At 36.2% G+C, this 12,143-nt stretch overlaps 1 protein-coding gene across 1 annotated transcript in view; it reads right to left on the reverse strand.

Annotated features, from left to right (window-relative positions):
* The window catches only part of Hip14 (palmitoyltransferase Hip14), a 329,449-nt gene that overhangs the window by 157,203 nt on the left and 160,103 nt on the right, over window positions 1-12,143 (reverse strand). The window contains exon 9 of the mRNA XM_090386835.1: window positions 4,812-4,936. Within this exon, the coding sequence (XP_090242961.1) occupies window positions 4,812-4,936 (125 nt within the window). The remainder of the gene's footprint in view (window positions 1-4,811; window positions 4,937-12,143) is intronic.

Genomic DNA, 12,143 nt, shown 5'->3' on the forward strand with positions numbered 1-12,143 from the left:
AGTAGAAATACATATAATTTATTCAATTTCATTTTTTTGTACATGCAAATCAGATAACTGACAAACAAATGCAAACTTTTCTAAAGATTTTCAATGCTATATTCTTATTGCCATCTATTATAAACTGTCTACAATTACTTAAAAATGCAGGTAACATGACAGCATCTATTTGAATATTTATAGTCTAGAAATATTCAAACAGTACTGCCATATGTTATTTGTACATAAATGGACATATTGTTTAAAATGCCCTTAAAACATATACACGTACTACAGAGAAAACTGTATACATATGAAAAATCATAAGTGCATACTCACAAAAGGATTAAGCTGTACATGTTTATCTTCATTTCTAGTTTTTTAAATCAGCTGTATAATTTTTTTTTACATTTTTCCTAAACTGAGAGATGGGCCATGAGTGTCCTGCATGCCACGTGTTGGCCACCCCTGCTGTATGATGTTTTTAATCAATAGCCAAATGCAGTGGTGCACAAACTGTGGGGCATGACCTCCAGAGGGGTTGTGGGATAAATTAAAGGGGTCGCAGAAATTTTTAAATAAATTTATTTTTTGTGTACATAAAAGCTAAAAACCTGTTGTTAAATTATTTTTTCAATATTGTAGGTGTAGAGACCTTGCTATCTGAACTAAGTCTGAGATAAGAATGAACCCTACTGCTCATCACGTCGGGAATACCCTTTAATTTGCTCACTGGCTATGGACACACAAAAAGCAGCTGACTAGTGTGACTTCTCAGTATGTATATGTACTTCTCAGTACTAATCAAATGCTGAGTAGCACTGAGAGGTACTACTCAATTAATCCCTTCTTTAGCTATTAACTCATGCTTCCTACAGCAGAAATTCTCAAATTGCCTAAAGGCCAAAGATGCGAATGTGTGGTAGCAGTAAATACACATAGCAAGTGTGTTGCATGCAGGCGTGGGGCTATGGTTTTTGGTGCCCCCTAGGTAGAAATGTATTTGGTACCCTTGAGATACTTTTATTAAATATTATGATAATAAAAATTTTGAATTTCAGCACCCCCAGACATTGGTGCCTCTAGGCCCTGCTTACCATGTTCTGTCAGCCCTGGTTGCACGCAAGCTTTATTCTGCTTTGTAATTTGGTGCATTCTCCTTGCTGCAATAAAAATTATTTCAATTATGCATAGAGAAAAGTACAGCAACAATTTAAAAACCATCCTCTGTCCAGAGAGAGAGTTTCGAGGCATATTACAGTTACAGGACAACAAAAAATTCAATTTATTAAATCGATTGAGAGGAAGTCCAATTTTTGTAATACAGTTAGATGAATCCACAAATATTTCAATCTTTGCTCAACTTATTGTATATGTTGGATACTGCTACGAGGGGGATTTTGGAGGATTTTGTATTTTGAAAAGCTATAGAAGGAAGAATGACAGGCCAGAAGGTTTCTGATGTTATAAATATTTTCTTTCAGACAAATACCGTATTTCCCCATGTATAAGACGCACCTTTTTTCAAAAAATTTGGGGTCTAAAAACTGGGTGCGTCTTATACAGTGGTTGTAGATTTTTTCTTACTTGCATTTCCCGCTTTTTCGCGCTTGTTGTCTTTGCACTCATTGTTTCACACTTGTTACCAGTATATTAGGTTACGTTTGGCCATACTCTGCCCAGAAATGGCTCAGAAAAGATTTTCATACAGTGCTGAATTCAAGTTAAAAGTGATCCAGTTTGCAAAAGTGAATGGAAATCGTGCTGCTGAACGTAAGTTTGGTCCTCCTCCAACTGAGAAAACAATCCGAGACTAGCTACGGGAAGAAGAAACCCTACTGAAAACGCCACGGCAGAAGAAGGCCATTAGAGGCAAGTCAGCAAAATGACCTAATTTAGAGAAGGAATTGAAGATATAGATTGAGGAGCAAAGGGCAATTGGAATTCCTGTGTCCACAAAGGTGGTTCAGCATGAGGCAAGAAGAATTGCTGATGAAAAAGAAGTTACTGATTTCAAAGGAGGACACAATTGGTGCTTCAGGTTCATGAAACGGAATGGACTAAGCATGCGTACATGCACCAGACTTGCCCAAAAGATGCCTGAAAGCTATGAGCAGAAGGTCCTTGAATTTCATCGTTTTGTCATTCAATGTCGGAAGACACATCAGTTTGAGTTGGGACAAATTGCAAATATGGACAAAGTCCCCCTTCAATTTGATGTCCCAAGTAACAGAACTGTTGATAAGAAGGAGATGAAAACTGTAACTGTGAAGACAAGTGGACATGAAAAGAGCCATTATACAGTTGTTCTAGCTTGTTGTGCTGACGGAACCAAGCTGCCTCCTATGCTGATTTTTAAACACAAAACAATGCCAAAAGAAGACATTCCTCGAGGAGTGATTGTCCACGTTCATGACAAGGGTTGGATGGATCAGGATGGGATGAAGATCTGGTTTGAGAAAGTTTGGAGCAGGAGACCAGGTGGGCTCTTATGCAAACCTGCCCTATTGGTGCTTGATCAGTTCAGGGCACACATAACAAAAAATACAAATAAGATTGCTGCAGAGCAAAAAACAAAACTTGCCGTCATACCTTGACATCCCAGCTCCAACCACTTGATGTCAGCATTAACAAATCCTTCAAGGCTGACATGAGAGACGAATGGAACCAATGGATGAAGTCTTCTGGGGACAATTTGACACCAGCAGGAAGAGTAAAGAAACCAACTATAGGAGAAGTTTGTACCTGGGTGAAAAGATCCTGGGATAATATCAAGATTGAGATCGTTGTCAAGTCATTTAAGAAATGTGGCATTTCAAATGCCATAGATGGAACTGAGGACGAGGCAATATATTAAGACAGTGATTCGTCATCAGACACAGATGAGGACAAGCTAATGGATGGGAGTTTTGACAGTGATGAGTTGTATGAATTTTATGATGAATAAAACTTGAGTTCAATAACTTTATGTAATACATTTTTTTTTCAAATTTCGGGTCCCAAAATTAAGGTGTGTCTTATACATGGGAGCGTCTTATACATGGGGAAATACGGTAATCTAACATGGAACAACTATGTTGCGATTTGTACTGATGGCTGCATTAACTGGAGAAAATAAAGGTTTAAAAGGCAAAGCAAAGGAAATTGCTCCATATATAGTTTTTAATCACTGCATTATACATAGAGAAGTATTAGTAGCGAAGGAAATGCAAACTGATTTGCACGACGTTTTGAAAGATGCAGTAAGTGTGATCAACTTTACTGAAAGTAGAAGCTTAAATAGCAGACTTTTCACTATACTTTGTAATGAAATGGGATCCGCTAATAAAACGCTTCTTTTATATATGAAAGTGAGGTGGCTGTCCAGTGGTAAAGCGTTGCGCCATCTTTTTGGCCTCAAACATGAAGTTTTATTGTTTTTATCAGATACAGATCAGAACCTTGCTCAACTGTTTTACAATTTAAAAATGGCTTGTAAAACTTAGCTACCTTGTTGATATACACAGTATTTGAAAAACTTAATGATTTAAATTTAAGTCTTCAAGGATAGGGAATAAATATATTAATACTCAGCAGAAGCTTTCAAAAATAAACTTAACCTTTGGAAAATGAATTTGAACGTAATAATACTGAAATGCTCCCAATGTTTTTCTGATTTTGTTAATAGCAATAATATTGACATTTTACAATTTAGGGATGTTATTGCCACCCACCTAACAATGCTAATTAAGAATTTTTCAATATGATTATGTATCTTCAGAAAAAAATGTTGTATTGGATTTGTGATTCCCTTTCCTTTTGAAATTTCTTCATGTCTGGATCAAGCCTTCCAGACCTGATCCAGAAGATGACATGAGATGAGCAATTTCAAATATTGCATCCAAATATGGACCAAATATTATCAGTTATCCAAGTCTCACACAGGGAATATTAGAACTGATATATGCACAACTACCACCTTTGAAGGAAAGGAATCATACATCAAATAATTCAGACAACTGAGAAGAGGAGTGGTTGAATTAACCAATAACTGGGATTCTGTTGGAAAGAGTACACGGGATTTGGCAGACTTATTGGAAATGGACATCATTGAGATTAGAACTGAGACACATATATTTGTGAAATGAACAAGGAAGTGTTTGGGAGGTTTAGATCTTTTTTCAGATAACTTTGTTCTATTAATTTGATGACTATTGATGTATTCAATAGTAAGAAAATGTGGTGAGGACATGCTATATGAAGTAATGAAATTTTTGGATATGGTGTACACATGGTAAGAATATACAGAGCTCCTTGACAATGTCCCCAGGTACACACTAATCGGAAGAGATGGAGGAAGGGGGCTGCCAGAGGTTTGTCCTGGAGACTAAACATGAGTTCAACCCTCCACTAAACAAAGTGGTGGTATTATACTGAATGATGAGAGTCATTTATCATATAATATTGCCTGGTAACAGAGAGGGGTGGCATTTCTTTGTGTAGTGTGGGTGCCACACCTCGATCCCTGCTTACATTGGTTTGCACCTGGGTGGTCACTTTCAGTATGCTAGGTGCCATATTTCAGGACCTGCACATGGGATTATTCCCATGGTTACTAACAGTTCCACCACTGCGAAGGTGCAAGCACAGGATTTGGCTTGCAGAGGAGTCAAGTGGACCTAATTTTGGCTAAGTGGTTCTATCAGTTCAATCAGCATTTTAGATTCCAAGGTAGCAAGTCCAGCTTGGCATACCTGAGAGAATTTCTGTGACAGCCTCAAGGACCAAGAACATGAATTTGGTACCTGAAGTACCTTAGTGTAATTATCAAAAATGGTAAACTAACTACTTACCCTAAACTTTTGGTCCTGATCTGTGTGAATTACACCTGGATTAGATTTCCAAGCTTTTGTAAAGCTATAAAAGAGAAACACAGAGCACAGGAGAAAACCTGATGTTTTCCAGATATCTCCTATATCTAAGAAGAGTTAAGCCAAAAACTGATTAGACAGCAATTTAAAATAAATCTTTATCCTGACAGAACAAGACCTCAGCTATAAATCATATAAAGTTGTGGTTATTTTTTTTTTTTCTAATTAAAATACACATTAGTATATTATAAGATTTGGAAAAAACACAGAGCTACTAGGCTCAATAACTTCTACGTTGTAACAATATATTTAAAATAGTAAGAAATTACCTCAATCTTTTGCGTAGAATGAGTCCAGTCAATGTTCTCCAAATATAAATCAAATAAAATAAATGGATAAAATGATTTTAATGAATTCTTTCACTCATAGAGACATGACCAATTCAATGCACAACGGAATCGAAACACAACGAACCAACTCAGGAAAAACCATGAGTGTGAGAAGACATTGTCAGAATAATTAAAATAGTTCAAGTCGGAAAACCATATATGAGAATAAATAATTAAAATGGATTATAAAATGTTTATAAAATTTGGCTAAATGATTATAAAATTTGGCTAAACACATTGACATACAAATTAAACGAAATTTACAGATATGACCAGCTTTTTCCTCTTTAAGCAGATAACACTTTTTGACTATTTGTCTTGATCACAGGTCGGAAATAACATGAAGTGTGTGTGATAAGTTCTTAAATGGAGATATTATTTGTATTGGCACATGCATAAAAAAAAGACCAGAAATCCAAAATTAGGTAAGGACGGTGCACGTTGATAGAATCTGAGTGAAGCTTCATTTCAAAAGTCTCAGCGATCAATAATTTTATGTAATTATGTTATATGTTTAAGATTTCCACTTCATTAAATAGGAATAGGTGGCCTTCACTGATGGCATGAAATGCCAATTCCGATGCATTTGCATGCAATGTGCGGACTGAAGCAGCTTGTTGTTTCATGCGTAAATTGAGAGTGCACAGAGTCACCCCTTAATATGATGAATTGCACTGACCACAAGAAATATTGTATACAAGATCATTTATTTGTATCGAGAGAGAGAAGGAAGAACTGTGTGATTTCTCAATATATTATGGAGCTTCTGCATAGGCCTGGTTACAATTTTGAATTCTGTATCTTTGAAGAGTTTATTGAGTTGCCTATACTATCGTTCGACGTACAGAATAGAAATAAAGTATTTTTTATTGGTTTCATTACTAGGTATTGTATTTTCTGACTTATTTTTAGCTCATAATCCGATTTGATTAATAATGGAAAGTGGATAGCCCCTATTTAAAAACCTATTGGTTAATATATCAATTTCTAAATTTAAGGTAGGTTCAGAAGCAGAATATTTGTGAGCGTTAAGGAACTGGTTCAATATTATGGACCATTTATAAGTAAATGGATGATAACTTCTGTAGTGCAGGAACATCCCTGTATTGGTGGGTTTTTGGTAATATTAAATTGCATTTTTTGCATATCTCGTGTAAAAGTGAAATTTAAGAAATTTAGAGCATCTGTTTCTATATGTTCTTCCTCCAATGTAAAATGTAGTCTCGTATGAATGTTGTTAAATGTCTGCAGAATGTCCTGAGTGGTGTCATAATCCATTATAATGAGTACATTGTCAAGGTATCTCCCACAGTAAGCAATGTGGGGGAGAAACGGTGTTAAATGTATATGCTCGATATTAGCAAGATAGATCTCTGCTATTAGGCCGCTCAGGCTCAAACCATAGGTAATCTGAAAATCTGCTTGTATATTGTGTCTTTAAAAGCAAAATAATTAGCTTCAAGTAGAAGCTTGATTAAATGGAAAATTTCTTTTTTAGGTAATTTAGAGTGATTAATCATGATAGTATCATTGTTTAACAATTCCCAAACTACATCAAGAGCGTAGTTTACATTTACATTAGTGTACAGGGAAGTGACATCTAACGAAAATAATTTATCATTACCATGAAGCTTGACATCTCTAAGACTGTTAAATAGGGTGTAATAGTTTTTTATACTGAATTTTATCATCTGTTTAAAAGATTTTATGATGTTATATAAGTATGTAGCTAAGTGTGAAAATGCTGACTTTTTGTAGGATACAATTGGGCATATGGGAAAACCGGGTTTATGGAGTTTAACTTGTCCAAATAGTACAGGAATATTACAAGTCTTAGCTTTCAGCTCTTTTAGCTCAGCCATAGAAATAAAAATCACTCTTATGGTATGAATTTAGTGTTTGGTTATATTGATTTGATGCCTCCGTAGCCGAGTGGGCAGGAGCGGGAGTGCAGTAGCACATGCTCTTTGAGTAGACCGGGGTTCAAGCCCCTGACTGCTGAATACGGTCGATCTGCCAACCCGCACTGGACCAGCGTGGCAGATTATGGTCCATTTCCCTCAGCATGAGGAGGCTTCCACCCTGCAGTGGGTTGATAATGGCTGCACTTTACTTTTTTTTTTTATATTGATTTACTAAATTCATAAATATAGATGGGTCGATCTCCATGTAAGTTGAACTGTCCGATATAATAGAGTCCAATTTGTTAATACAGTCTGATTTATTTGGGATAATTACCGTGTACCCTTTGTCTGCTCTTTGGACGACAATATGTTTGTTTCTCCTAAGATTACACAATTCTTCCTTACACAATTATTGCTTTCGTAAAGGCGACTACGATGGACTGAGACAGTATTTAAATTCTATACAGTGGGACCAACTGATGATGTTACCAACAGCAAATTCAAAATGGGAAGCATTCAAAGAACTTATCTTGGAAGCTACTAGGCTTTACATACCAACTAAGAAATATTGTTCAAGGTTTAGGCCAAAATGGATGTCAGATGAACTAATGAGGCATATGGCAGAGAAGAAAAATGCATGGGATACATACAAATTAACACATGACACAGAAGCCTATGATAGATACAAGTTGATATGCAACCAAGTTACAAAGGAGGTTAGGCAGGCGAAGGCAGATTACGAGAAATCCTTGGCAAGGGATGCAAAGAAAAACAGCAAAGAGTTCTTTACTTATGTAAACTCTAGAAGGAAGGGGATGAATCAGATTGGTCCACTTGATATTGATGGGTCAAGTGTTGATGATCCTGCTCAGGTAGCTAACAAACTAAATGAATATTTTGCATCGACATTCACACATGAGGAGTTATTCAGCGAGGGGAATGTCAGAGGTGTATTCAACTCTAGCAGTAAGCTACAGAATCTTGAAATAACTGGGAGTAAAGTGGAGGAGAAACTGTTGAAGATAAACACAAGAAAGGCACCCGGGGTGGATGGGATCTATCCAGTTATATTAAAGGAGGCAGCAAAGGAAGTAAGCAAACCCTTAGCCATAATTATGAGAGCTTCCTTGGACTCAGGGGAGGTACCCATAGACTGGAAATGTGCAAATGTGACCCCAATTCACAAAGGAGGATCAAATGCTGACACAAGTAATTATAGACCTGTGAGCTTAACTTCTGTTCCAGGAAAATTAATGGAGGCACTGGTTAAAGAAGCACTGCAGGATCATTTAGACAAGACTTCAGTTATAGCTCAGACACTGCATGGTTTTGTTAAGGGGAGGTCTTGCCTGACCAACTTGATTGGATACTATGATGCAGTCACAAAAGAACTGGATGCAGGGAATAACTTTGATATTATATACTTGGATCTTAGAAAGGCTTTTGATACTGTTACACATGGAAGACTGCTACACAAATTGGAGCAGTGTGACATTGGAGGCAAATTGCTGCTATGGATAAAGGGGTGGTTGAGGGGGAGAAGACAGAGAGTGGTAATCAATGGACACTGCTCATCGTGGACTGATGTTATTAGTGGAGTCCCTCAGGGCTCAGTGTTGGGTCCATTATTGTTTTCTGTATTTATAAATGATATTGATGATGGTATATCGGGCTTAATGTCCAAGTTTGCAGACGATACGAAGGTTGGCAGGGTTGTCAAGGACACTACTGACACTATGCTGCTGCAACAGGATCTGGAAAGGTTGAGCAGATGGGCTGAGAGGTGGCAAATGAAGTTTAACATTGACAAATGTAAAGTACTACACATGGGAAACAGCAACCCCAGAGCAACGTATCAACTGACAGTGGTAGAGAATGAAAGGGACTTGGGGGTGGTTGTGCAGGCAGATATGAAGTTCTCTGAGCAGTGCAGACGGGCTGCAAGAGTAGCCCATGGAGTATTGTCAATGATATACAGGAATTTTTCCAGCAGGGATAAGGAGGTGATTATTCCATTGTATAAGGCGATGGTCAGGCCACACCTAGAGTACTGTATACAGGTCTGGAGGCCTCATTTCAAGAAGGATGTAGAGCTGCTGGAACGAGTACAGAGAAGGGCGACAAGATTAGTGAATGGAACAAAGGGGTGCTCTTACGAAGAAAGGCTTAAGTTTTGCAAATTACAGTGTCTGGAAACTAGGCACCAGCGAGGTGATCTGATAGAGGTGTATAAAGCCTTGAATGGTTTAAGCATGCTCAATGCTGATGGGATTCTTCCTCTAGCTCAGAAAAATCACCTGAGAGGGCATAAATTCAAATTGAGGAAAGACAGATGTAGGATAGACGTGCGGAAATTTGCCTTTAGCCAGAGGGTGGTTGGTTGGTGGAACAGACTTCCATCCCTTGTGGTGGAGGTTGATAGTCTAAATAAGTTTAAGGCTCAGCTGGACAGGTATTTTGAACGAACAGAGGGGTGAAGTGGAAGTGGATTTTTTTTTTTTTTTTTTATTTTGGCTGATGCTGCATAAGCTTGCTTTCTTGCATCAAATGCCTCTACTAATGCTAATGCTAATTCTATAACTTCATTCTTATTCAATCTGAGTAACCGAAGATTTTTGGAGTTATTAACTGCTTGACTGACTTGTTGGATCAATAAGTCTTTTTAAGAACTTAGTGTATGCACACACGCACACACACACAGAGAGAGAGAGAGAGAGAGAGAGAGAGAGAGAGAGAGAGAGAGAGAGAGACTTTGCATTATTTCTGACCTGTGATCGAGATGAATAGTTGAAAAGTGTTGTCTGCTTAAGGAGGAAAATACAGTAAATTTCGTTTTAATTTGTACATCAATGTGTTTATCCAAATTTTAAAATCCTTCAGCCAAATTTTATAAACATATTTTATAATCCATTTTAATTATTTATTCTTGTATATGGTTTTCCCGACTTCAACTATTTTAATTATTCTGACAAAATATCTTCTCGTACTTGTGACTTTCCCTGAGTTAGTTTGATGTGTTTCGGGGTTGGGTTGGGGCTCTCAGCTTTCGATTCTGTTGTGGGTTGGACTGGTCATATGAGTGAAAGAATTCATTAAAATCATTTTATCTGTTTATTTTATTCATTTTACATTTGGAGAACATTGACTGGAAGCATTCTATGCAAAAGATTGAGATAATCTCTTACTCTTTTAAATATATGAGTATTTTACATAAAGTTCACTGGCCAGTGTGATATGAATATATGAAAATTGTATGCTACAATCGCTTCTAAATGCATAACTGATATTTTTATATATTTTTATCCAGTCAACAAGTGTGTGAAAATTACTGATACCTGCCTTCAGATGTGCAAGGCTGACACCCACTGAATTTAAATACTGAATAACATGGGCATTTATGAAATTTTCTCACTGATTTTTCTTCTTCTAGTCAATTAAATTACCTAGTTTGCAATGTGAAAATATAATTTGTAGCATCATTGATTTAGACAAAACAATAACAAATACTAATAATAAAAATAATTCAGCATACATTCTATTCTATTTCACCATGACTGCAATTTTAAAATGGGTTATAACAAAACTACCAATAAATAGATTTCCTTGAAATTCCATTACTAGATGCAAATACACTGAAGAAGGAATGTACAATCATTTGGAAGGAAAAAAAAAAAAACCATTGAGAGTAGCGCACAGATTTTTCTTTGAGCACAAACCAAATTGGTTGTAAAGATTTCAATGCACCAGTTTTGAACACAGCACTTAACAGATTTTTTTTTTGAAATTTTGTGACAAGGTCAAATACACAACTAAGAATTTTTATTATTATTAGTAGTAGTTACATGGTGCAAGGAAGCCTGAGGCTTATGCTGCACCAGCCAAAAAAAAAAAAAAAAAAAAATCTGCAGGTTACCCTGAGAGAGAGACAAAAGTAGAAGGGAATCACCAAGAAAAAGAAGAATGATGATATCCAGCTCAGGGCCCTAGGTGTGCCAAGCCCGTACACCAGATGTAAGCACCTGCGGTTAAATGTAATAGTGTACTATTGTTTTCAAAAATGCAATTCTATGTAAGTAATGAGAACTTCTTTTATCCAGTGTATAATGTAGTGTTTTCTATTTGACACCAGTTTTTGTAATTTATAATGCATCTTCCAATAGATTAATTTCCTTGATATTTTATTAACAGATGCAAAATACACCAGAGAAGGAATGTCAAAAACAATGTGTTGCGAAGAGCATGCACTATTTTATAAATTTTGCACAAAGAAATAGTTAGGCACATTAGAAATTCATATTTGATCCTGCATTTTCCTGTTTGTGCAAATACCAATAGTAACTTACGAAATTTTCTGACAAACAAAGAAATTAAAGAAAACACTTTTTTGAAAGGTATTGGGAATTTCAGCTATGTGGATGAATTAGAAGAAGGGCATGAAATTGCTAAAATTTGCTTGGGTTGTAGAGATCCCGAATGTCTGGCTTCAAGTTAATAAATAAATTTTGTGTAAAATTAAAATATAGTCAAACTTGGATATAATGATTTTAATGATATAATGCTTGCAAAATTTGTTACTCATAACATTATAACACTTCCCAGAGTTACAATAAAGCAAAATAAATGGCAAGACTTGACCGACTAAAAGCCTTTTATCACTACAGAAAACTTCCCCATGATTCTCAAGAAATTAGTTGATTAGCCAACAATCAGAATATGTGATGCTGCACACTATTTCTTTTTTCTTATCCCTCATTCACCTTCACTTATCATAAGTGATTGCAACTCCCAATCAAATTTCATGTAACAGAAAAATAATCTGAAATTAATAATCATACTGTTTGTGAACAATTCTGTTTCTGACACACAATGCTTCCAAATTTTGGAAAGTACAAGATGCTGAGGATACTCTACATCCAGTTACTATTATTAAAATAATTCCATATTCATGAATGGCAGTTTCCACATTTTTCACTGTCAACAGTGAGAAATGTGGTTGCTCACCCCTGTTATATACTGGGGAT

This window comes from Mastigoproctus giganteus, chromosome 12 (assembly GCF_048544385.1).
Source record: "Mastigoproctus giganteus isolate SK-2022 chromosome 12, ASM4854438v1, whole genome shotgun sequence".
NCBI lineage: Eukaryota > Metazoa > Arthropoda > Arachnida > Uropygi > Thelyphonidae > Mastigoproctus > Mastigoproctus giganteus.